The sequence below is a fragment of the Micromys minutus genome, assembly GCF_963924665.1.
Source record: "Micromys minutus genome assembly, chromosome: 29".
In the NCBI taxonomy this organism is placed as follows: domain Eukaryota; kingdom Metazoa; phylum Chordata; class Mammalia; order Rodentia; family Muridae; genus Micromys; species Micromys minutus.
This window is the reverse complement of record NC_137964.1, coordinates 19,170,132-19,197,030: the sequence shown is the minus strand read 5'-3', so window position 1 is coordinate 19,197,030 and position 26,899 is coordinate 19,170,132. Positions and strand designations below refer to the sequence as shown.

The 26,899-nt window shown below is 47.8% G+C and overlaps 2 protein-coding genes and 1 pseudogene across 3 annotated transcripts in view; 1 reads left to right on the top strand and 2 right to left on the bottom strand.

The window, feature by feature from the left end:
* Positions 1–7,305: 7,305 nt before the first annotated feature.
* LOC308439124 (catechol O-methyltransferase domain-containing protein 1-like) lies at positions 7,306–8,098 on the bottom strand (annotated as a pseudogene). Its single transcript has one exon. The product of its transcript is annotated as a catechol O-methyltransferase domain-containing protein 1-like (transcript).
* A 1,733-nt stretch (positions 8,099–9,831) lies between these two features.
* ASL (argininosuccinate lyase) lies at positions 9,832–26,105 on the bottom strand. The gene is made up of 18 exons (XM_080940661.1): positions 25,981–26,105; positions 20,921–20,998; positions 20,677–20,731; positions 17,243–17,437; positions 16,426–16,509; positions 16,160–16,216; positions 15,919–16,016; positions 14,712–14,789; positions 14,514–14,591; positions 13,362–13,414; positions 12,282–12,344; positions 11,756–11,870; positions 11,527–11,611; positions 11,347–11,406; positions 11,033–11,116; positions 10,466–10,546; positions 10,268–10,374; positions 9,832–10,082 (listed from the first exon to the last, which is right to left on the bottom strand). The coding sequence occupies exons 1-18, from the start codon at positions 26,064–26,066 to the stop codon at positions 9,938–9,940; spliced, it is 1,602 nt and encodes a 533-aa protein (XP_080796787.1). The 5' UTR covers positions 26,067–26,105; the 3' UTR covers positions 9,832–9,937.
* Positions 25,947–26,899, top strand: part of CRCP (CGRP receptor component) — a 36,456-nt gene continuing 35,503 nt past the window's right edge. The window contains exon 1 of the mRNA XM_080940662.1: positions 25,947–26,072. Within this exon, the coding sequence (XP_080796788.1) occupies positions 26,065–26,072 (8 nt within the window). The 5' untranslated portion in view covers positions 25,947–26,064. The remainder of the gene's footprint in view (positions 26,073–26,899) is intronic.

Below are 26,899 nucleotides of genomic sequence, written 5' to 3'. Positions count from 1 at the left end.
CTATAAATGCAGTGCTGTTTTAAAGAACCTGAACTATTGTAACCAAATCTGTATTTTCTCAAATTGCAATCCCGATTAGCAGCATGCAAACATTACCCATGCTTGACTAAATTGACTTGATTCTGGGTCTAGCCTATTCCTCCTCCTGGAAGCTTCTATATCCTTGACCTTGATGAGTAAACTCTTCCCTCCTGTCCTTGTCCCTAACAAGTGAGCTGTCCTAAACTCTCATAATGAGTAAATGTGACAGCTAAAGAAGCTCCATTTTATGCTAGGCATCCATCTTGGTTCTCACCCATTTGCTTCTGATTCCAGTCCCTAGAAGATAAGTCCCCAGTAACCCTGACTCAGTGACCCCCACCCAGAAATGTACAGCTGTGTCTATACACTTATTCAAATATAACTAAATGCTGGTTTTGCTTCTGTAACTTGCTTATACAGATGTCCAAATATTGTTTTGAGTTGCCTTAACCACTTAACTTGGCAGAACAGAACAGTTTTCACTTGCTTGCATAAATATTGAAGGTCTTCATGTGGCTTTTCCCCTTTAAAAGTCCTTCCCCATACCCTTCCTGCATGCCAATCTCAAATTCGGCTCAGAGACTATTTATTCATCCTGCTAGCAGCTGATCAATAAATCTTTTCTTTATAATTAGATTTATTCTATGGTCTTTCCCCATGGGTCACAAACTCTATATTTGGAGGCCCCGGCAAGACTACTGAGAAACCACAAACTCAGGGCCAGGGTTCTGGTATAGGCCCCAGAGGAATCAAGGTCTAAAGTGTACTTGATAGGTCCTGGGGATCCCAGACTACAACCTACCCAAATATGCATATTGAAAGTAAGAATTGGGCTGGAGAGATGGCTCAGAGGTCAAGAGCTCTGACTGTGGAGCTCTGGCTGTGGCCACTCCCCGGCGATTAGGGCATGCAGCCCTCCTGGATACCACTGCCTGCTGCTTTCTGCACTGCTGCAGCTGGCCTGCACCCGGAATTTCTTATCTCCAAACTTTCTTCGTATTCACCTTTCTCTGGTCCTTCCCTCGAATCACTGGGTTTCGTTTTGCAGATATTAGGTATTTTTTTTTTTCTTGTATGGTTATGAATTAAGATGTTGTTTTATTGTTGTCCTTTATTAAAAAGTCAGCTCTGGAGTTGAAGTATGGTTTCCCTTTTCTAACCTAAGCCCAGGAAAAGACACCATATACTTTTAAAAAGCTAAAATATAAACTCTCTGTACCTCAAGGTTTGTAAGCTTGTTGGATATGGTTAAAAATCTGTCAAACAAAAATCCATAAAGAAAACAAGACAACCTGATGCCCCAACCTTTTCTGAGTTGCTGTAGATGTGTGGGTTTTATCCTTTTCTGTTTAATGACCTCTAGATGATAGACATTGATTATTACCCTACAACTTAATGTCTTTCCAAGAAAACAAATACTTATTAAGCTCTTCGGGTTGTCTGCCACCATCTGCAGACGCCACACAAACGGGTTATGAAATAAAGTAAACTAGTGTCTAACATTTCCAAGTAATAACTCTTTAGATGTGCTTGCTTAAATCAATCAGGGCTAGGCTTGTTAAAAGTTAATATTCCTGCAAAAGAAGATAAGCAAGGTCAGTGAACCTTCACCTAAGCTTTCAGTCACTCCTTCCAGCTGGTTGTGTGCAGTTAGGCCCTAATAGCATGGAGCCCCAGGGTTTCTGGAGAAACGAGGGTATACAGACTATGAACTGTTATGATCTAACCCATGCCCTCCAGCATAGCTGTAGCCATTCTGTTTCATGCCTGCCAACGATCTTATACTGTTGCTGTAACATCCCTGCCAGTCACTGACACAGAGAAGTAACTTGGCTCAGAGCAAGGACATGCTGACCACACCCCCTGTCTTGTTCTGTATGTTCTAAATGTTCTGTATATGGTTTGTTAACCTTAAGAAATTCCATGAAGCTTTACCTCGGACCTGTCAAATCAAAAGTCAACGTCTAAAATCAAAGGTTATATCTAAAATAATCTTGAGTCAGAGCTGACCACTGGGTAACACTCCCTGTGTTTTGTTTTGTTTTTTTTTTTCCTTTATAAGTTGACAGAAAAAGATAGCTGTTGTCATAGTTCAGATAATTCTGAGCCATGTCCCTGGTCTGACCAGCATTAGGGTGTGCGTTCAATAAACTATTCTTGCTTAACTGAGATCAGTGTTCATATATGGTTTGTGGGGTGATTCCTGAAACCCAACAGAAACTAAGAGTAAAGAGAGAGTCCACCTATGCAACAGTGGAAAAGCTGCTGTAGATACCAAGTAAAGCTTCAGATATTGTCTAAGATCTGCTTAGCAAGAGTTGCTCACAACAAATGATAAACTTACTTGTTACTGTTACGGTCTCTTGTTATTTAAGTTAAGAAAAAACTGTTTATATAATAGCTAGGATGGATAAGTGTAACTACAGATGTTTAACTCTTTGACATCTCCCTCTTTCTTGGTTCTTGTTTACAAAAATTGTTCCCTCACTCAAAGTCATAGATTTCAAAACTCTTGCTGAAATGAAAACCTTTTTTACTCTCAGGATCTGTAAAACCATTTTGGGAGGTGGGATGGGGGCAGGGGAAAACCATAAAATTCCAAGTTTTAAAAAAATAGCTTAAAGGTGTAACAAAAAGGTTAATAATTTAAAATCTATACATGGGTAATCATAATTTACTATTTCATGTTTATACATAACTTAAACTCAACTCTGGTCATCTCCCTTTTAGACTAATAAGACAAAAAAACCCCAGGATATTTCAGATTAGGGTAGATGTTTTTATATGATGATTTGTTTTGTTCTGAAATTTTAAAGCAAAGACAACATATGTAAGCCAGGTGTTGGTGTCACATGTCTTTAATAACAGTACTCTGGGGGCAAAGGCAGGCAGAGGTGAGTTTGAGGCCAGCCAGGCCTACAGAGTGAGTTCCAGGACAGATACATAATGCTTATAAATCCCTACAGTTTACTTGGATTAACAGCAACTGATTTAAAGGTGTGTGTCTAGACTCCTCGTCTTTGCTAACTTCACTAAGTTTGAATTATTTGGATAAACTGAGTCATACAAGAAACTATAATATTCTGTAATGGTGTTCTATAAAAGAATAAAATAAAAAAGCATTCCTATCTTTCGATGGACTATATTTATGGTTTTATAAATTTCCTCACCTCTCTATGGGCTACATTTATGATTTAGAGTTCTATTTTAAACTAAGAGATCTTCAATTTAAAAAATTTTAAATGTTAAGGCTAAAAGTTAACAGGAATAAAATTGTAAAATCCTAATCTTATTAAAGCTGCTAAATTCTGGGAATGCCAAGGCACTGAGGTGGGAGAGGGTGATTGGGAGAGGGAGCACCTTCATGGAGGCAAGGGAAGGGAAAGAAGGGATGGGAGGGAGGGGAAAGGGGATAACATTTGAAATGTAAATACAGAGAATATCCAATTTTTAAAAAAGTAGGAATATCCAATTAAAGAAAAGTAGAAAGCTGCTAAATTCTTAAGCTGTGATTAAGTAGGCCATACAAGTTAATTTTCTGTCATCTTATAAATGCTCAAATTCTTGCTGGGTACTGGTGGCACACTTTTTTAATCCACTCAGGAGGTAGAGGCAAGAGGATCTCTGAGTTTAAGGCCAGCCTGGTCTACAGAGGGTATTCTGGGACAGCCAGGGCTATAGAGAAAACCTGTCTTGAAAAACTAAACAAACAAAAAACCAAAACAAAACCAAAAAAGGAAGAGGCAAGGTCTGGGAATAAGCATCAGGAACATTCCCAGAGTGACATGCTTTTTCTGAGGTCCTTCCTCAGTGTGGTTTGTTCAGTGAGAATTCATGAATACACTAATCCATTGTTCAAGTTAGATGTTTATGTCATACCCAGACACCTCCCTAAAACCTACCAGCTGGGCAACTGATTCACTGAGACAGGAAACTTTGGAGATTTTTTTTTTTTTTTTTTGTAGTTTTTCACTATGTAGCCTTGGCTAGCTCTTCCAGAGGTCCTGAGTTCAATTCTCAGCAACCACATGGTGGCTCATAACCATCTGTAATGGTATCTGATGCCCTCTTCTGGAGTGTCTGGGGACATCTACAGTGTACTCATATAAATAAAATAAATATATAAATCTTTAAAAAAAATTAATCCAGCAATATTATTTAGAACCAGATTCAAAGATTGACCAGAGTTTAAATATTAAGCATAGTATAAAGATTGTTTGAAAAAAATGAGCTTCTACATGTATTCCTCTTATCTTAGAGAATTTTCTCTTGTAACTGAAACTGTTTTTTAAGATATGTGTGTGTGTGTGTGTGTGTGTGTGTGTGTGTGTGTGTGTGTGTGTGTGTGTTTACCCTGGAGTACACTGTTCAGATCCAGGAACTGAGAGCAGAGCTGATAAGGCCAAACTCAAAGGTCACAGACTTTCTGGTTGTAAACAAGGCTTATTGGCTCTTTAACACTCCTTTTTGAGATAATTCTTGGGAAAAAAAAATGAAACAATGTCTCAGCCAGAAATCTTGACAGCAATTTGAACTCTGTCAATTGTGTCCAAGTTCTTAACTTGGCCAGTTCAAAGCCAGAAGAAACCAGAAGCCAGCCAACAAGGGAGTGTGTCATAATTACGGTTTCTAGTGGTATTGATAAAACCATCACCAAATTATTGGGGAGGAAAGGGAAGTTGGGGCAGGCACTCAAGGCAGAAACCTGGAGGCAGGAACTGATGCAGAGGCCATGGAGGGATGCTGCTAGCTAGCTGGTTTAACTCCCTCCTTCCCTCCTCTCTCTCTCTCTTCCTTTCTTTCTTGCCTTGGCTGTCCTGGAACTCACTCTGTAGACCATGCTGGCCTAGAGCTCACAGAGATCTGGCTGCCTCTGCCTCTTGAGTGCTGGGGATGAAGGTGTGCACCGCCACCTGGTTGTAGATGATCTATTGTGTCACAGTTCTTGTTCCTTAGCCAACAAGTGATGGATACCAGATAAGGAGAGTTAGGAATGACCAATCAGGCCCGTGCTCTCCTTAGTCCTCCTTCTCCAACAAACGTGACATTCAGTCCACTCATCTTCTTCTTCTTTGGAACGTTTTATTGCTTCTTTGTGAATTTCACATCAACAACCCCATTCCCACTCATCTGCCCTTCTCCTTGTACGTGCCCTCTACCCGTGCAACCTTCCCCCAACAGAGAAAAAAAAAATCTCCACTTGTACATTATGGTGCCAAGCAGGGTCATATTGGACATGATCCGTCCCCTGAGGCCTGGGGAGTGCCAGCCTGGTAACCATCTCAGGCTAGCTCCCTATTTGGTGTACCATGGTGGCTATCTCAGGCTTGCTCCTCACCTAGCCTGCCCAAGTGGCCCCAGGCAAGTGTCTTCTGTCTCCGGCTCACTCTTGCCCAGGACCAGCAGTCCCAGGTGTGTTTCTTTTATTCTTCAGCTTGCTCCCTATTCTGGGAGCTTGTCTGGGCCTGCCGGGTGCTGGACTGCTGGTCATCTCAGGCTTGCTCTCTTCAGGGAGTGTTAGGCTACTAATCGTCATAGATCAGAACACTGTACATAGACATGGCCTCTCTCCTGTCTGCCACCCACTGCTGAACTTTTGACACAGCAGCCACACCTGTAATGCCTCTAGGGGCGGGAGGTAATCCACTCTTGAATCTTGGGCTTGTGGCTATTGAAGTGAGCAGCTTTTGCAGTGAAGTGGTCAGTTCTTGGCAGTGAAGTAGAGGTTTTAAGGAAGACAATGGTCACGTTACTGCAGATGACAAATGATCTGGTTAAAAGAAAAAATCTGCAGGGTGGGCAAAGCTGTGGGAAATCACTAGAGGCTGGATAGAAAGAGAAAAGTTAGCTGGGAAGGAACAATGGATGCTGAACAGGAGAAATGGCTCAGCAACTACGAGGGCTTCATGCGGCTGCGTGGTGATACTGCATACCTCTAATCCCAGCACTTGGAAGGCAGAGACAAGCAGCTGTGAGTTCAAATCCAGCCTGGTCTACAGAGTGAGTTCCAGGACAGCCAGGGCTACACAGAGAATCCCTGTCTTGGGGGGCAGGGGAAGAGAGCTTAGTGCTCTTTCAGAGGATCTCAGCTTAGTTCCCAGCACCTAGGTCAGGTGGCTCACATCTGCCGGTAACTCCAGCTCCAGGGGATAAGATGTCCTTTTCTGGCTTCAGCTGGGACATGCACACATGTGGCATGCACACTCACACACACACACACACACACACACACACACACAGATGCACACTTATACATAGATAAGCCTAAAAAATAAATCTTTTTAAAAAAGTATTCATTATAATGGGGTTAGCATGCAAGAAAGCCCTGGGTTCCATTGCTGGCACTCCATAGGTCAGGAGTGGTGTTCAAACCTGTGATCCCTGTGCCGGGGAGAGGAACAAGAGGATCAAGGTCAGGAGTTCAAGATCATCCTGAGTTGAAAGACCAGCCTTGGCTACAGGATACTTTGCCTCAAAAAAAAAACAAAAACAAAAACAAAAACAAAAACAAAAAAAAAAACAAAAAACAAAACAAAACAAAAAAACCACACACACACACACAAGGAAACAAACAAATAAACAAACAAACAAAACAAAATTTAAAAAATTAAAAATAAAGGAAAACTATTCATGGTTGAAGTCATAGCTTGTCTGCTTGTCTAGCATGCAGGAAACCCCAAAGAGAATGTGCCTTATTTCAGTAGAGTGACCAGTCATAAACTACCCATGTAGCAGGTGGTGGTGGCTAATGCCTTTAATCCCAGAGGCAGGCAGATCTCCATGAGTTCTAGGTCAGCCTATTCTACAGAGTGAGTTCCAGGACAGCAGAGTTATATAACGAGAACCTGTCTTGAAAAAATCCAAACCAACACCAACAAATAAATTAATAAAGTAAAAAAAGTTGCCCATGTCTTGGTAAGAAACCCTAATTAATATACTAGAGACAGCGTTTATTGTAGGTGACCTAAGTCTTGTTTATTCTAATATATTTATTTTAGATTTTAGTCTGTTTGTCCTGCATGCATGTATGTATGTGCATCATGTGTGCCTTGTGCAGGTAGAGGTGAGAGCAGGATGTTGGATCCTCTGAAACTGGGGTTGCGGGTGGTTGGGAGCCACTGTGTGGGTGATGAGAAACAAACACAGGTCCTCTGTGACAATAATACGTACTCCCCCCCCCCATTGGACATGGATGTTCAGTATTTTTATGGTCAGGTTTAAAAGTTGGGTCACTGGTTGGGGTTCTTAAGTTCTCACACCCAAGCCCTAAGCTTGGTGTTAACCCTAGATCTTAAAGGCCAAGGAGAGTCCATCATCCAGGGGCAAGGAGGCTGATGTAGACCCTGGCGTCCCGCAGGATGCGCTCGTTTAGGTTCCGCACACATTCAATAGCCTTGTTCTTGGGCTGAGGTTGGAGCACCTCTCGGCGCCACAGGACTCTGAGCACGGCGAGCACGCCTCGGGACATAGGAGCTGCAGACATTGCTCGTAGTAGGCAGTACAGTTCTCCTTGGCGTCCACCACCGCTATGTCGAAGGTTCCGGCCGCGCCCGCCGCCAGGAGCTCATCCAAGTCTGCAGGGCAGGCTGCAGCCGGAGGCCGATCTTCTGCTCCACTTCTGCCTGCTTCCACAGGGGCTGTCCCAGCTGCGGGGGCTCTGCGTCCACCTCGCAGGTCACCACGCGGTCAGCCTCGGGAAGCGCCAAGGCTAGGGCCAGGGCCGAGTAGACCGTGAAAGTCCAGAGCTTTCTTGGCCTTGATGAGCCGCTCCAGGTTGGCCAGAAGCTGGGCCTGTTCACAAGTCATCATGGAATCCCCCTGCGGCTGCTCCAGGGTCAGCAGTCGCAGGCTCCGCAGCGCCGGGTGCCCTCATGGAACGACTCAACAGATACTGCCACAGGGGATTATCCTCAGGGGGCAACAGGCGCTGTGGCCGCCTGGACCCCCACGGAGGCCACTGTTTCCCCAGAAAGAGACCAGTAGCGAAGGCGGCGCCCAACGCGGCCGAACCCAGGGCCAGCAAGGCGGGGACAGATAGCCGAGGTACAAGCTGGGCCATGGTGCGGGCTAGCGGTGGCGGAGGTCCTGTGTGCTGGAGTAGACAGGATGGGACTGGGCATAATATGTACTCTTAATGGCTGAGCCCTTTCTCCAACCTCCTTAGTACAGGAGGTTGTTTTTTGTTGTTGTTGTTTTGATTTACATGAGTGTGTATGAATCGATGCCACATGTCTGTGCCCGTGGTGACCAGATGAGGGAGTTGGATCCCCTAGAACTAGAGTTGTGAACTGCCATATAGGTTCTGGAAACAGAACACGGGTCCTCTGGAAAAGCAGCCAGTGCTCTTAACCACTGGGCCATTAACAACCAACCAACCATCACTTTGTGTGTGGGTTGCTGAATTACATGCCTGGGAGTGTTCATGCTGTGACATGCATGTGAAGGTTAGAGGACGGCTATGAAGATTGGTTGTCTCCGGGGGATTGTTCCCAGGTCATTGGACTTGGTGCAAATCATCTCCCGGGTCTACCTTTGGTACAGACTTGTTTGAAGGGTTGGAGATGTAGCTGATGGAATGCTTGCCTGGCATGCATAAAGCCCTGTGCTCAGCCTAACCACCAGCAGCACATAAACCTACACACCTATGACCCTGGGATGAGGCAGGTGTAAACAGGAAAGTCAAGAGTTCAAGGTCATCCCTAACTACTTAGTGAACTCATAGTTAGCCTGGGCTCCAAGCCCTGACTCAACACACACACACACACACACACACACACACACACGCATAGACACACATAGACACACACGCAAAACTTCCACAGCACTGCCTGTGGCTCTAGTTCATACTGCCCAGAATTATGTTCACACCATGCACAAAGACACTGTATTTTGCCAATCTGCTTCCCCAGGAATGCCTGAGAGGTTGCCTTCTGTGATATTCTGGACAAGGCTACAGCGCAGGTCCCCCAACTTGCTCCGTGTGTCCCTAAGAACGGGTTTCTTCCACCCAGGATGATCAGGGAGCTTTCCTGAGCCTCTACAACAGCCTGCCTCCAGCGCTAGCAAGTTTTTCTCCTGTCGTCCTTTCTCACTTTCACTGACGACAGGTGGAGGCTGGTGCCCCACCGCCATTGTACTGTATTTTTATCTGATGTGTTTTATTGAGACAGTATCCCACGTAGCCCTAGATCCTTGTGATGTTGGTTTTTTTTTTTTTTTTTTTTTCTCAAAGTTACTTTCTTTTTTTTGAGGCAGGGTTTCTCTGTGTAGCCCTGGCTGTCTTAGAACTCCCTCTATAGACCAGGCTGGTCTTGAACTCAGAGATTTGCCTACCTGTGCCTCCCGAATGCTGGGATTAAAGGAGTGTGCCACCACGGCCCAGATCAAAAAGATTATTAATTAAAAAAAGGATGTGTATGTGGTGAGGAGTGTGTGATAGGCATGAGCACAGTACCCATGGAAACCAGAAGAGGGCACCAGGTCCCCAGAGCTGGAGTTCCCAGAGGTTTGTGAGCCTCCTAGGTGGGTGCTGGGAACCTAACTTGGGATCTCCGCAAGAGTAAGTGTGCTGTGGCAACCTCTACACCAGCTCTTCATCATGTTTTACGTTTATGATTTTATGTTGATCTCACATTCATAGCTATACTGTCTACACTAAGGGTGGTGTATGTGTGTGTGTGTGTGTGTGTGTCTGGGATTTAAGGTGTAGGAGGAAATGACTGATTCAGATTCTCGACTCGAATTGGCATTCATTTTTTTTTTGTTTGTTTTTTTGTTTCTTACTTCCTTCATGACCCCATTGGCCAGCTCAACAAATCCCCAAGCCCACTCATGAGGATGACAAGCTGAGGCGTATGTTTGTGGTGGTCTCTTCAGGGCTCCACTTTATTGGGGAGCAGCTTTGGGTGGGTGGAATCTAGGACTCCTGGGCCTGCAGCAGGGCCCGCACCTGGCTGATCTGCCACTCGACACTGGACTGTGCTGTGCCGCCCAAGGCGCTGTACTGTTCCACGCTGTGGCGGTAGTCCCACACGAGATTCACATCACTTGAGAACAGGGGACTGGCGAGAAAGAGGATGGGGTCAGAGTAGCCGGGGCTTCTCAGCCTGCAGCTGCCCAGAATCAGCTTCAGAATCAGCACAGCGTGGAGGTGGAGATGGGGGTTTGGGAGTGAGGAGAGGTTGGGGATAAGGGGGAGGGAGAACAGCGGAAGGGAGAGCGGGAGGGAGGGAGGGGTCCACCACACCTGATGGTCTGCAGCTCCTGCAGGGACAGCTGATTGAGAGCCACTCCTTTAGTCTCTGCCTTGAACACGGCTTTCCCTGAGGCCTCGTGAGCCTGGCGGAACGGCATCTATATACCCAGGTAGAGAGCGGTCAGGAACTTGTTTACTCCGGAGACACCACCGTTGTCTGTCCCCCAAGCGCAGCTGCTTCACACTCACCCCTTTGCGGACCAGGTAGTAGGCGAGGTCGGTGGCCAGCATGTCAGGGCTGAGTGCCTGTGCCATGTTCTCACGATGAATCTGGAGGCGTTCAGTCCAGCAAAAAGTGAGCTTGGGGGGGTCCCCTGGAGCCTGCCCTACCATGCCCTTAGCAACTGAGTTATGGCCCACCCTGAGAGCAATCCACTCTCTGCTTGAACGTTTTTATTATTAGTTTGTTTTTATCTTTAGAGATAGGGTTAAGACTTGGCCAGGTGACGGTGGCTGAGGCTTTAGTCCCAGCACTAGAGAAGCAGAGGCAGTTGGATCTCTTGAGTTTGAGGCCAAGAATAAGACCCAGGTGTATAGAGTAAGTCCCAGGACAGCCAGGGGTCCACAGATAAACCACATCTCAGAAAACAAACACAACAAAACAGAACAAAAATCCTACTCTAGCCTAAACCTGGAGCTTTGGTGTCTAACTCATCCACCCGCCTCCCAGGTCTTCTGGTCTCATTCCCTCCCCTGCAAATCCCTGTCTGGGGTGAGTGGGGGAGAGGTAGGTGAGGTGAGGAAGGCTAGCCTTGCCTGCAATGTAGAGATGACTCCAGTGGCCACTTGGAGGACAGCTGTCATGGTGTCAGACACTTCAAACACAGCTTCCTTGTCTTCCTGGGAGGGGTGTGGCAGATAAGGGATCAGCAGCCCCGCCCTTCACCCAGGCCTCATCCCTGTTTCACTGGGTACTCTTAGCACCTCTCCCTGCTACCGAGGAAAGGCAGGGTACTTCTGAGGGTAGTCACAGACTGTGTGCCCATTCTAGAGGATCTGTCTGGCTCTATCAGAGCTCTGAGAGGTATTTATAGACCGGAGGATTCCTTATGACATCCCCAGCTTCATACCTGTAAGTCCTTGTTGTAGGTGCTTGGAAGTCCCTTGAGGGTCATCAGGAGTCCTGCACACTGCAGGGAGAGTGACGCTGAGCAACTGGGACAGCAGAGCCAAACAAGAAGTCCCCTGAAGACCCCACCCCCCCTACTGGGTCTGTCTGGAAGCCTTGCCCCCAGCCCTGCCCAGCTCACCCGTCCAAACACTCGGCCCGCCTTGCTTCGGATCAGCTCCAGGCTGTCTGGGTTTTTCTTCTGGGGCATCAAGCTGCTTCCGGTGCTGGGGGACAGAGGTGTTAGGACTGATGGGTCTGTTTATGCCTGGCTGGCCTGCTGGCAGAGGCGCTGGGTAGGTCTGGTAAAGGCTGCGGTGCAACGGGATGGTAGGAAAAGGTTCCTGTTGGTACTGAGATATGAGCCTTACCTGTAGGCATCTGAGAGCTGCACAAAGTTGAATTCCTTGGTACCGTAGAGAATCAGGTCCTCTGCCATTCTGCTGAGGTGGGTCATACACAGAGAAGCCCAAAACAGGAACTCAGCTGGAAGAGACAGCAGGCCTTTTCTTTTCATTTACTCTCTGGTGGGTGTTCACTCAGAGATGGTCAAAGGCCAACTTGGGGGGAGTCAGGGTATCAAATCCAGGTTTACCAGGCTTGGTAGTACGTGCCTTTTTACCCACTGAGTCATTTCGATGTCCCTTTTTGTTGGTAGTAGTTATTTCGGTTTTGTTTGTTTGTGACAAGGTCTTATGTAGCTCGGGGTGGCCTCAGATGAATTAGCGGAGGATGCCCGTCAATGACTGATATTCCTGCCTCTGCTTCCCAAGTGCTGGACTATGGCTGTGTACCACGGTGCCCAGTTCATGCAGTGTCGGGGATCAAACCCAGAGCTTCACGCTCACTAAGCAGGCACACTATCTGATGTGCATCCCCTGAACTCCCAGGTCTTACCCACGAAGTCTCTCTCGCTGGTGGCATCCATGCTGTTGAGCGTGATGGCCCCGAAGTCCAGTTCTGGGGGTGAGGGAGGAAAAACAGCTGAACTGGAAGGCATGCAGTGCCCAAACCTGGATGCCCAGCCTCACCCTTAACCCCTTCTTGGAAATGGGAATTGAAGAGGGGTATGGGGTGGGGAAGAGGGTCTCTTTACAGATTTTATGAGGACAGAAGGAAGTCTAAATATTCCCAGCAACAGGTAAGTCTGACATAGGCAACTCCATTTGTCTCAGTACCCATGGGCCTCCCACTGTGAGAGGAGCTGAGGTTCTTGTGCTTTGGATGAGCACTGGGGGAACCAGAAATGCTACACAGGTTAGACTACAAGGTGAGGGATGTATAACCTGTTTTCTGCCCAGAAGCCTGGGAATGGATATAGTTAAGAGCTGGTGATTTTTTGCACTATGTAGATGAGACTATATCGGATCCTCCCACGGATCCTCCCTCCTCCTCCTCCTCCTCCTCCTCCTCCTCAAGGTTTACTTATTTATGTTATGTATATGAGTACATTGTTGCTCTGAGGACATTGGGTCCTGTTACAGATGCTTGTGAGCCACATGTGGGTGCTAGGAATTGAACTCAGGACCACTGGAAGAACAGTCAGTGCTCTTAACCACTGAGCCATCTCTCCAGCCCTCCACCCCCAGATCCTAATCAGGAGCTTGTCAGTGAGTAGAACTCATCTTTATGGAAGCTGTCACGTGTACTTTTCAAAGAGCGTCAAGGTAGTCATGTATTAAGCTCTATTGTGCACATAGGACTGAATTAATTATCATCAGGAAAATTGTCGCCAAATTGTGGTGTGTTTAAATATGCCTAAAATAAAGTACTTGGGGCCAGACTCTCCAGTTCCTAATGAGTCTTGGCGAACCTATAGCCTGTGTGTTTGACACTCCTGGGTCCCCTAGTGTTTCTCTGTGGGCACCAATTCTCCGTGCCCCCCACACGTCCTCTCATGTGTCTTTGAGACCAGCAGATGCTAAGAGTGACAGTCTCCAGAGAAGAAGAAGATGTTGGATGAGCAAGGTGCCTCACCTGCACGGAGTAGCTCCCGGTCTACACCCAGAGGGTTGCCTGCAATGGCCCCACTGTAGAGACAGTTCACAGGGATTAAGGTTCTGTGTACCATATACATGCAACACCCAGAAGTAAGCCTTAGCTGCTCAGCCCCTTTCCTGGCCTGACCACCTTAAGAGCCAAAAGGCTTTCACCAGGCAGGGAACACGGTCTGAGATGGGAAGCTGGCTGGGCTGTCAACATTTTTTACAAGTTTGGTTATCTCTGTGTTAGAGATCTGAAAGGCAGAGCCAGTCTACTTCATTTTCATTGAAAATATTGTGTGTATGCTTTCTTGTCTGTATGTGAACTGTGTGCATTTAGGCATCCACAGAGGCCAGAAGAGGACCTCAGAGCCCCTGGAACTGGATTAGAGGCAGTTGTGAGCCACCCAATGTGAGCACTGGGAACTGAACCTGGGTCCTTCTGTGGGAGCAGCCGGTGCTCTTAGCCACTTCTCCAGCCTTTGCAGTTTTGTTTAAAGTCTTGTTTTTATTACTCTTACTTATGTGTGTGCATATATGCATGTGTGAAGGTATACCACATATGTGCAGTGCCCATGGAGGCCAGAAGGGGGCACTGGATTTCCTGGAGCTGGAGTTACAGGTAGGTTATACACCAATCACCCAGTGTGGGTGCTGGGAACTGAACTTCAGTCATCTGGAAGAGCAGCGAGTGCTCTAAACCACTGACCGTCTCTGTGGCCTACCTTAAAGTTTTAATTAGCATGTTTATTATACATATGATTCCATTATGGCATTTACATACACGTCTAGGATGTATTTTAATCATATTTGCTCTCTCAACGACCCTCGCTTGTCTTCCCCCCTACCTTGAAAATCCCTTCTTCTTCTCAACTCCTATATTTTATGTCTTTGTGACCCAGTTTCTCTGAGGTTACTAAGAGGCACATGCATGAGTGCTTACCAATAGGAGCACAGACAACTTAACCACTGAAGAAATGTCCCTCCCCTAGCAACCACAACTGTCTATATATACCCCCTGAGGAAGGGGCAGGGCCTCATAAGCCCCTCCCCCTACTCGCTACGCTTCCCTCAGTCTTGTTGATTGGGTAGCAATACACCCTCAGCTTCCATCAGGCCTTGGGGACCCTGAGGACTACTGGCTCACCTCCCCAGCGGCAAGACATTGATCCGCTTCCGCACCTCCAGCAGTCTCTCTGAATCTCGTGTCAGCGCGACAGCATGGCTGTGAAAAATAGGGAATGGGGTGGATGGTTGGTGGCCGGACACCAGGGACAGAGCCTCCCCTTCCATCAAAGCCCCGGGCCTGTGTGGCTTCCTACCGCCCCTGCTCTGCACAGCTCACCTCAGGATCCAGTGGCTCCAGCGGATGGGCTGAGCTCTCTGCAAGTGTGTGTACCCAGGGAAGAGGACATCGCGTTCCCTGTAGTCGGGAAAGAAACAGGAGACCTGAGGGACTGAAGTCTGGCAGGGACAGGTAAGGCTTGCTTAGGACACCTGGAACCTCACAGGGTAGGCTCTTTTCAGGGAAGGCAAGAATAGACCTGTGGTGCTCCGCCTCAAAAAGGGACCAGATGCTGCAGACTGGATGAAACCGAAAGTGACTCAGTGAGCTCAAATACCAAACCAGGCAGGGTATGACAATGCGAGTCTGGGGTCCCAGAGCCCGGGAAGTTGAGGCAGAAGGATGGCCGTAAGATTGAGACCAGCCTTGGCTCTATAGTTCGATGACAGTCTGGGTTACCGATGAGACCCTGTCTCAAAAGCAAAGCCCAAGCTCTGGGTGTGGTGGTGAACACCTGCAATCCTAGCGATTGGGAGGATGAAGCAGGAGAACCAGGAAGGAGTTCAAGGTCTGTGTCAGTTACATAGTGGATTTAGGGCCAGCTTGGGCTGTCTTTAAAAAAAAAAGGGGGGGGTGTGGGGAAGGACAGGAGAGGACAGATAGAAAAAGGAAAGGGAGAAAGGAAATTTGAGGCTAGCCTGGGCTACATAGCAAGCCCCAGGCTACCCTTAGTGTCTAGCTATCACTATATTTGATTGCCTGTATTCACTAGCCCTCACCCCACTATTCTTCCCAGCAACCCACCCCTACCTCAGTTCATGTCCCTTTGCAGTCACACAATGACAAAACGCTTATGCGTACAAAAATAAACAACAGCACAAATAAACAAATACTCTGAAAAACAAAAACCCAAACCCAACTGGGCCTGTGGAATATTGACATTCTCCTCCTTCAGGAGGGTGCAGGAGAGTCTTTGGACCTTTACTTGGTTCTATATTCTTCCTCCCAGCCGTTCGTATGAGATTCTGCCCTCGCTGGACATGGACCCACCTCTGGCCCCAGGAGAAGCTAGAATCTACAGACCACAGACCAGGGAGGACTAGGTAAGACCAGGCCCTATCTACTGTGCAGTCCTAGGGGAACCATTGTCCATGCTGTGTGCAGACCTTCTGGCAAAGCTGGTTTACGGTTACCCACACTCATTCCTTGCTTAGATTCCCCCCCTCCAAGGAGAAAATTCCTGTGGCAGTATCCCCGGGGGACTTACGCCTCAGCCCGGTCCACCATGGTTTCAATGAGCACCCTGAGGAATGCGGAGAGTTTTGAGCAGGTCTGCCTCATCCACAGCCTGAGGTCCGTGACCACCTGTGGAGAGGAGAAGGCCAAACTCAGGGAGTAAAGTTTGCTGCTTCCCTAGAGAACCCCATGGACTGTAGCTGAGCACCCAAGAGCCTCCTGGGTTCCCACGGTTGAAAGGTTCATAGCACAGGGCAGGAGGGACGGGGCACCTGGTCGTTGCGACTTCGGCCTGTGTGTAGCTTCCCTGCAGTTTCACCAATGAGTTCCTGGAGCGAAGAGGCAGAGGTTAGGGACTCTCTGTTCACGGTGACACTGGAGTCGAGGTAGGGGTCCTTGCCAACCCCATGGCTCTCCTTCCGTATGCAAGGGACCCCTGACCTGCCCAAGACTCTTAACATTTCTGCTTTGCCACGGATACCTAGTGCCAGGATAAGGCAAGACACAGAGACCAATTACGAAGAAGGGTATGCCATACCTTCAGGCGCCGCTCATTGGCTGTGTGGATGTCTTCGTCGTTAGGGTGTAATTTGAAGGTGCCTTGGGCCCACTCTTCAGCCACCTGAAGAAGGTAGAGGCAACTCAGGGTATCTAGGTATCAGGAGCCAGGAGTCTCCCTGCCCTGGTCCCCGTTAAATGCCCTTGCATGGAAGCTGACCCATAGAACACTTCTCCATCCCTGAGGGATGATCTCAGACCCAGTCCACCTTGGTCATGAGCAATGAGAAGTCATTAAAAGATAGGGTTGGAAAGAGTTTGGGGTGGGATGGGGTTAAGAGCACTGGCTGCTCTTCCGGAGGATCTGGGGTTCAATTCCTAGCACCCACATGGCAGATCATAGCTGTCTGTAACTCCAGTTCTAGGGTATCCGGCATCCTTATAGAGATATACATTCAGGCAAAACACCAATGCACGTGAAGTAAAACTAAATTAATAAATAAAAAGGATAGAGGTGGTAACTATAGAACTAGTCATTTATAGCAGTATTATAGTATTATATAGACCTTACTACAAGGTCACACAACAAACCTGGCATTCTACAGCTTATGCCCCAGGATATGAAAGCAGGAACAAGGCCCAGTGAGAGAACAGAACACTTGCCTAGAATCTCCCAATGATGGGCTGGGGGCGTGGCTCAGCGTAGAACATTTACCCATCATGCACACAGCCCCGGAGTTCGATCTCCAGCATCAGAAGAAGGGAATAAAGCTGGATGTAGTGTTAGGGATTTTGGCCGGGAGCCTGGGTTCCCAGGGGAATGAAATGTAGGGTGTGGCTTGTGACTTGGAGATTACCTTGTCCAGGCCTTGCAGTATCTGCTGCATCTCGGCTTTGGTGAGAAGCCCCGCCTTCTCCAGGCCCCTGCTGTAGGCCTTGCTCCCCTGAACGTCCACACTACACAGATGCCGGTCATAGGAGATAGACGAGTTGAACTTCTCCATGATGGGGTCGACAACGCCTACAAACCGGCCACCCCATAGCTTCCCGCTCTGGTCAAGAGGATAGAACAGAACAGACTCAAAAGGGACCCTTAGGAGAATTAGCTAGAAAGGGTGGGGGTGGGGAGCGGCGGAGGGTGGGGAGGCATAGGTATTAGACATTAATCTCACTGGACAAATAGGGCAACTGAAACTCAGAGGCTCGGGTTCTGGTGAGCATGTAAGGGGTATGACAGACACAGAAGTCAGGGTTCTTTCTCACCACGTGGCATGGTCCAGGGTGGCTTTCCTGGGATCACACCAAAATGACCTTCCTTTAACTGACAGGTCACATTATGTGGTTGTTGTTATTTTGTTTTGTGTTGTTGTTTTTTGAGACAGGGTTTCTCTCTGTAGCACTAGCTATCCTGGAACTCGCTGTGTGTGCACCGGGAGGTCAATGTGAGTGTCTTTCTTAACTGTACTCTACCTTATTACTAATATTTATTATTTTCGAGTCAGGGTGTCTTAGTTAATATTCAAATCATCACAAAGGCTTCACTGCCTCTTGAGCCCTGAAGAGTATCAAGGGAGCATTCTCTTTGCTCTGGCTCCTGGTGGCCACCCTGGGGCTCACCACTCAAAAGGACTCTGATCCACAGAAGCAGCCTCCAGCATCACCCCCAGATTTGTGAGGTTCTACACCTGATCTTTAGCTACCTCAACAAAAGCTGGATCTTCTGCAAAGACCTTCCCCAGGGGCCCCTGGGGGCCTATGGGTCAGGGCCAGACAGTCAGAATGGGGAGCAAGTCAGGAGCCTATAGGGAAAGGCCCAGGAAGGATCCTGCCACTGCCTTCCTTTCCAGATTTCCGGCCTCTGTGCCTGGTGTGTTGGTAATAGCAACTCCTTAATAAGCAGGCCAGCCGCCAGAACAATTAGTACCAACCCACAGAATGGCTTAAGGCGAGCTGAGGTCATCTGTAGCCCAGACCACTGTGTTCCAGGAGCGAACTCTGATTCCATCAGCAGGCTTCCAGGCACACACTCCCTTTGACCCCACCCCTCCCCATATTTGGAATTTAACCTAGGGCCTTGTTTGTGAAACGCAGGTGCTCTACCACTGAGTCACATCCCAGTCCCCTACTGGGGGATTCTAAGCAGGTGTTTTACTACTGTGCTATAACCCCACCCATGTTTTTTTGGCTTGTGGGAATAAGGCCATGCTCTGTCTTTCAGGCTGACCTAGAGCTCATTACAAAGTTAAAGCTGACCTCAAACTGGTGATCCTTCTGCTTCCGCCTCCCAAAGGCTAGGGATACAAGTGTGAGCCATCACACTTAGCTCTGGAAAACTTTCGAAAGGATCTTGGGAGGTCAGAGTGAGGTGTTATTAAGTGGGCAAGGACCGATGCAGAAGGAGAGGGAAGTGCTTCGGGCTGGGACCCTGGGAGAAGGGGGAGAGGCACAGAGGCGGCTGTGTGGAATGAGCAAGATTCAATTCAAATGCACAAGAGAAGCATCGGGATAGTTACTGTAAGCTGGGTGTAGCGGTACTCATTTGTAATACCAGCATTAGGGAGGTAGATGTAGGAGGATTAATAGTTTTGGGGTTTTCTTTTTGTTTGTTTGTTTGTTTTTCAAGACAGGGGTTCTCCATGTAGCTCTGGCTGTCCTGGAACTCATTCTATAGACCAGGCTGGGCTTGAATTCACGGAGATTCTCCTGCCTTTGCCTCCTGAGTGCTGGGCTTAGAGGCGTGTGCCGCTGTAGCTGGCACTGTGGTTATATCCTTTTTACCAAGTGGATACCAACACCCCTACTTCACAAAGGAACTATGAGGTCAAGGCTGACCCTGGTGTACAAATCACATCTGTTTGGCTCCAAAGTCCGGCCCTGGCTCCTAACGCAAGCAATAATCTGGATGATGAGCTACGAGAAAGGGGCTAATTGAAGCTAATGAAGATCAGAAGGGACTGGACATGCAGGCATCTGCTTCCTTACAGCCGCCATTCCCCTCCGAGTTCAAAGTAATGACTCCATGATCCATCCCATATGGGTGGAACCCAATAGCTGTCATTATTCCAGTCCCCAGATTAAATCGATCAAGTCCACGGAAGACCTATGTCTTGCACACCTTTCACTAAATAGGAAGAGCAGCCAGGAATTTCTGGCCCAAAGGAGAGGACAGCGACACCCTAGGGGGTCACTGGGGCGGGGGGGGGGGAGAGAGGTCCCTACTTCCTGACTGGTTCCATATGACAGACCTCAAGTACAATTTAGGGGCTCAACTTTTCCTAGACATGGGAACAAATGCATGATAAGAGGATGTGGGGTGAAAAGCCGGGTGCAAGGGAGGTGAGGTAGCTCATTGGGTAAAGGCCCTTGCTGCCAAGCCTGCTGGAAAGAGACTCCACTTCCACAAGCTGCCCTCTGATCTCCACATGTGTGCCATGCTCACAGATGTACATCCTCTCGTACAAACAATCAAATAAAGAAAGCTAAAAGTGAAAAATGTAAGCGGGAAGTGTTTAGCTCACACAGGGAATCTGAACACTCAGTGGGTGGACGCAGGAGAACTGTCAGAAGTTTGAAGCCAGTCTGGGTAGAGGTGAGTTCCAGTCTAAGCCTGGGCTAAAGTGAGCTGCTGTCTCAAAGAAAGATAAACAGGGGCTGGAGAGAGACAGCTCAGCCATTAAGAGCATTGGCTTCTCTTAAAGAGGACCCAGGTTTGATCCTCATCCGCATGGTGGCTCCCAAAGACCCTTTAGATCCCACACCCTCTTCTGACCTCCATAGGGAACAGACACCCACGTGGTGCACAGACGTCCATACATGCAGACAAAAAAGCCCATACACATATACATTTAAAATTATTTTTTAAAAAGGGAAAATGCCCGGCTCAGTGGCTCATGGTTTTAATCCTGGCACTCAGGGAGGCAGAAGCAGGTGGATCTCCGAGGTCGAGGCCAACCTGGTTCCAGCACTACACATTTAAACCCTGTCTCAAAAAAAAAAAAAAAAAAAAAAACAACCAAACAAACAAAAAAACCTACAAAACAAAACAACAAAAACAAGGGGAAAACAGCCCGACATAGTGGCCAATAGTGAGATTATCACATAGGCCACTTGGCGGCGCTCAATGGGCAGATAACGAAGAGGACTTCCCTGAGTCTAATCCCAACGTCTTTAGAAGTGTGGTCGGGAATTTCAGGTTCACAGCAGGTCTGTGTGGCAGGAGGTGGCCCCTTACGCGGTTCAACCCGACTGGCTCCTCCCCGCTCCTTTGCAAAGTCCCCTCAGTCCTACACACCTCCGATGCCATGTTGGGCGGCTCCTCCTCCTCCTGGAGCTTCCGTCCTACGAATCTGGAAGACAAGACCACACTGACCACCTCGTGAGGTCTACCGGGCAGGGACAGAGTTGGGACACCTGCTCGGCTTGCGGGACGTGGGCAGCACTCAGCAAGCGCGCCACAGGCCTCGCGTTCCCTCTTGTTTGTTCCTCTGTCCCACGCTCCCCGGACCTAGTGCATCAGACTCTCGGGGACCAGGTACCTTCTGGTCTCTCCTGGCTTTTTCTGGTTTCTCCTGGTCCGGATGGCGTCTGCTGCCCCTCTGTTTTGTTTCCGCCTCCTGGAAGAGTAGAACCAATTGGGAGAGGTGGGTGTGACTCATCAATCACGCTTATGGGCGGGACCACCTCTGGTTGAGCTAATAGCAGCAGGAAGAGGTGATTTTCAGCGAGTCAGCACTAGATGTACAGAAGTGCAAGCACATAAAATGTGTGCTAGGGTGAAGACAGATGACAGGCCTGTCATCCCAGCAGCACCCGGGAGACTGAGGCAGGAAGATTGCTGGGAGTCCTAGGCCTGGGTTGCAGATGAACCTGTTTCAAAACAATGTCAGTACTTGGGAGGCAGAGACAGGTGGATCTGCCAGTTCAAGGACAGCCTGGTCTAACTAGTGAGTTCCAGGCCAACCGGGACTAGATAGTGAGACCCTCTCAGAGTAGAGGGTAGAGGGTGGGTCACATGCTAAATCAGGTATGGTTTTGTAGTACTCTGGAGGCTGAGGCAAAAGGCTTGCTCCAGGTTCCAGGTCAACACAGACTATTAACGAAGTGTGATGGTGTATGCCAGCAACCTCAGCTTTTGGGAGACTGAGGTAGGAGGATCAGAAGTTCTAGATCTTTCCAACCTGCATAAGCCAGCTCAAAATAGCCTGGGTTATGGACCCTGTTTTCAATTAAAAAACATAAAAACAAAAAAAAAAAAAAAAAAAAAAACAAACAAACAAAAAAAATGGCTGGCAGTCAGGCTGTGGAAAGATAACTGCTAAATGCTAAGTTACCTGTGATAGCCCATACCTGTGATCTCAACAGTCGGGAGCCTGAGGTAAGAATGTCAAGAGTTTGAATACAGGACCTAGAGAGATGGTTCAGCAAAAGAGCTAGCTTTGAAAGGTTGGCAACCTGAGTTCAATCCCTGGAAATCATTCATATAGAAGGTCAGCTGTGGGGCTCATTTGTAGTCTCAGCTCTTCTACTGAAAACAGCGAGAAGACTGAAGGAATATTGGGGAGTTTGGGGGACCAGCTAGTCTGGAACTTGGAGTAGTGGCAAATGCAAGAGAAGCCCCGTCTCAATAAGAGGAAAGGCAAGAATGGCCTTGACTCCAGAGGAAGAACGGACTCCAGACCGCTGTTCTCCAACCTCTACACATGCTCTGTGGCAAGTGGTGCACACACTCCCCTCCCCCACCCCAGAAAACACCTGTATTTAAAGAAAAGATGGATCCAGTGAGATGCTTCAACGGGTAAAGACTCTTATTGTCAAGTCTTACAATCTGAGTTAGATCCCAGGACCCACATGGTGGAAAGAGAGAATGACTTCACCAAATTGTCCTCTAAACTCTATGCTTACACAGGACACACACACATGCACACATACTACATAAATTCATGTACAAGAAGAAAAAAAAGCACTAAAAAAATGTTGGGCTGTAGCCCCTTTAGTATTCTCTAGAGAGTCTAGAAAGGGATCTTAACCGGCGATTGAGGATTAATACTCAGGGCATCCTTCAGTCTGCCACGTTCATTTTCAAAGCAGGAGGTCTAGGTTTACCCAGGGAATCAGCACGGGAGCATGGCTGGAAGAGTGGGCAGCGGGCCACTGTGGAAACCAGGCATGAGTGTCTATCATGGAGGACGCGTGTATGTAGGCACATTGAGCATGTGCCTGGCACCAATGGGAGTCAGAAGAGCAAGTCGTCATCCTTGAAACTGGAGTTACAGGTGACTGTGAGCCACTGTTTTCGAGTTGGAAACTGAAACTGGATTATCTGCGAGAGCAACACATCCTCTTAATCTTGGAGACATCCCTACAGCTCCTTGTGGACTATGAATGTTTTTGATCACGAACAGATCAGATATGCTAGTGATAGCCAAGATGGGACTGGAAGCCCCTGGGGAGCATGTGCAACAGTTGCCAGAGTGTCTGTATCACACAATATAGGGCTTTAATCAAACTTCCATGCCTTGTGAAGAAACACGTTTTCGAATTCATTCGCAACAGACCTAGATAACAGTAAATGCTTCAGACTTCTGGCATGGCTCAGAAACAGAGCGCCTGCTTAGAATCTATGAAATGGGGAGCAAGGGGCATGGCTCAGCAGGGAACACTTGTCTCCAATCATCCAGAAAGGATTTGGAGTTTGGTTCCACAATAGAGTGCCTGCCCAAACTCTCCCAAATGAAGAGCTGGTGGCACAGCTCAGAGTAGAGCCCGCTCAGAGAGAGGAATTGAGAGTCTTAAATCACTCTCTTTCTGTGAGCATCACCCTAGGAAACCTCAAGCTCTGGTCCTTACCTAAAGAGAACGTTTAAGACACCTTAGGAGAAGCCTGGGAAAACAGTTGGTAGACTGCTTGCTTAGTATGCATGAAGCTCCCAGTGTGATTCCCAATGCTCCTTAAAACTAGCATAGTGGCTCATGCCTGGATTTCCAGCCCCCAGGAGGTGGAAGCAGGGCCAGGAGTTCCAGGTCAATCCTCATCTACATAGGTGAGTTCAAGGTGGGACTAGGCTGTATGAGACCCTGTGTCAAACAAAATAAATGAAAAATATTTAGAAGAGTTAACTAGAGACATCTTCTCTCTTTCCTTTCATTCTTTGGCTTTTCGAGACAGGCTCTGTGTAGCCCTGGCTATCCTAGGATTCACTCTGTAGACCAGGTTGGCCTTGAACTCACAGATCTGCCTGCCTTGACTCCTGTGTGCTGGGATAAGGCATGTGCCACACTGCCCAGTGAGGCATCACCTCTATATAAATGTAATAAAAATATCAGTACTTGTATTTCCTTTATTTGCTCTGTTGTGTGTGTTGAGGCAAGAACTCTATGTAGCTAGACTTGAATTCACTGTGTTGTTCAGGCTGGTCGGAATTTTGACATTTTCCTGATTCAGCCTTCCAAGGGCTGGAGTGACATGCGTGTGCAAGACACCTGGCAATATCTTGAGTTCTAACAGTATTGTAGGCACTGTGTTAAGTATTTTATATAGATGGCTTTTTCAAATTCTCACAAGCACATCTAGAAGGTGTCCCTGATAATCACCAAGCTCCTCCAGGTGAGGAAAGGAGAGTCTAGGAAAGAAGGAGTGATTTGCCTAAAGACACGGAGACAGGAAGTGTGAGGGCTAGGCACTGCATCTAGCATCTCAGACAAACATAACATCTATCCAGGGAAATCTCTCCAAGATCTGGCTTGTCAGATGCTAATTACCCGAGGGATCACATTAATGAACAACTGGCTAACTGGGTTGCCACCGAGCCTCACATGACAATCACCTGCCTTTCCAGTCCTTGAGATGAAAACAAACACTTGTCAAGGAAAGGCAGGGGATGCAGCTCAGTGAGAAAGTGCTTCCCAAGCAACCCCAGCACTGTTTGGGAGGTGGAGATAGGAAAACAGAGAGTTCAGGGGAATCCCTGGCTACATAGCCAGTCTGAGGCCAGCCTGGGCTCCTTAAGACCTTGACTCAAAACAAAGGAAAGCCAGGTAGTTCAGAACATTAACTGATGTATCAACCAGGTTAAGCTCACTGTGCAGGTACCTAGGTGGATGGTATTTAAACCTGGGTGTCAGCCAATTCCCTACTTGCATTCATCTCTGAACCGTTTTATAGTGGGGCTCTCCGAGGCACTTGCCTGTCTTTCATGAGTCTATCTCTGAAGCTTTGGTTTTGAACGACCCTCTTTCCACGCACCTCAAACACATTTGGCTTTGGGACACCTCTTTGTCCTTGTTAGTCATTCTCCTGTCTCTACTAGAGTCTAAACACAGTGTGTCATGGTTATTTATGCCCTGAGCTGGTCCCCCTACTAGGCTGTTGGCAGGCTTGGGGAATGTGTATTATTCATATCTGAATCACCAGTGCCCAGGGGGCAATCACTGTAAGATTGTTGAGCGGTTAACACTACGAACACAGCATTGTGGCACCCAATCTGTTCAAGACAGATACAGGGGACCCTTCAGTCTTATGTCAGTTGGGCCCGGGATGACATTTTAGTTACTTGATTTTTAATTTTGTTTTAATTTTTTCTTATTATTTTCAAACAGGGTCTTATATGTGCCTCAGGCTGGCCTCTGTGAACTCATAATTTTTCTGCCTTGGCTTTCTGGACCATGATTATAGACATGAACAATCATTCTTGGATGTACCTGTTGAACACGTGCGTGCGCGCACACACACATGCACACACATGTTGGTTTTTATTAGACAGGGTTCTCATATAGCCTAGGGTGTCTTCAAACTCCCCATGTAGCTGAAGAGGACTATGAGAAATGGATTTTCTTGCTTCCATCTCCAAAGTAGAGGGATTACAGGTATGTGCCACCATACCCCGCCTTCTAATAAACTGTTCAGACACAATCACCCGCAAACATGGCTGAGCAGCGCGGGCTCACTCACACCTTTTATCTCAGCACTGGGAGGCAGAGGCAAGCGGATCTCAGAGTTTGAAAGACTACGTAATGAAAATCTGTCTCCCCTCCTTCCCAAAATTTAACGGTTGTATGGGAAAAAGGATCTCTACATTGTATACACTGACTAAAACTCACCATATTGCCCAGACTGTCTTCAAACTCAAGGCATTTTACCTGCTTCAGCTTCCTAAGTGCTTCTTAAACTATCTCTCAGCCCTGTCTCTGTCTTTTGAGACTGGGTTTCTCTGCCTCCCTCTTTAACTTTTTGCTGGAATTAGAGGCTTGTGCTACCATGCTTGGCTTCTTCTTTCTCTCTCTTTTTTTTCTAAACACAAGGTCTCAAATAGCCCCGGATGGCTTGAAAGTAATTATGTAGCTCAGGCTGGCCAGAAACTCATGACAATTCTCCTGCCTCAGCCTCTTACAGGTGTGAGGCAGCACGCCCGGTTTAGGGATTTTACCGTGTACAAGGCAAACCCTAACAAAACCTACACTATGAAACCGCCTGACAGACTGAAATTAGACCAGGGTAGGAACACCTAAAATTAAGGACGATCCGGGCGAGCCCCGCCGCGATCCCGGCATGCACCACGACGGCCCCAGAGTGCCTTGCGGCACACACATGCGTGCGCACACACAGAACCGGTGAGCCGAGCAGTGCTGGCGAAACGTGAGATTCTTCTCTTCCAGCGTTTGCGTACGACGAGGCAGAGGCAACATGGAAGTGTAAGCGACACGTCCAGGGCAAACCGGGGTCAGCTGGGGACCGTGAGGTGGCTGGCGGCTAGATCTCCGGACCCGCAAGCAGGACGGATGGGCGGGGTGCACGGGCCGGAAGTACTTGGAAGTGGGGCGGCAGGGGAGGGACCCTGCTGGTGTGGGAACCCGCTCCCCTCTCACATCTTTTGGGGAGGGGAATGTTGGAAGGATAGAGGTGTTTTCTTTTTTCTCTTTCTTCTGGTTCTGGGAATGGAACCCAACACATTAAACATGCACTGGAAGTAGTGTGACCCCGAGATGCGTCCCAGTCATAATCATTATCTTGTGATGTGGGCTTTGCATATTATGCTCGGGAAACACTCGACTACTGAGTCAGATCCCCAGCCATCGGCATCACCATCATCGTTTTGTAATGGTGGAAATGGTACCCAGGACTTTGCTAGGCAAAGGCTTTGCCATTGACCTGCATTGCCATCGTTGTTACCTCGTTACTTTGGAAATTGCGATTGGAACTCAGGGTTGTGAACATACTGGGTGTGTTAGCTTTCTTTCTGTTGCTGTGACAAACACCATGACCAAAAGCAATTTAGGGGTAGAAAGGGCTTTTTACATCTTACACTTCCAGGACATCACTGAGGGAAGTCAGGGCAGAAACTCAAGGCAGGAAACCGAAGCTTCAGAAACAGTTTAAGAACTCTGCTTTCTGGTTTACTCTCTGGCATTTTCTTTTTTCTTTTTTTTTTTTTTTAAGCCCTGGAGCACCTGCAGTGGTCTGTATCATCCCCATTTCTTTTATTTTTTATTCTTATTTATTTGCGGGGGGGAGTTGGGGT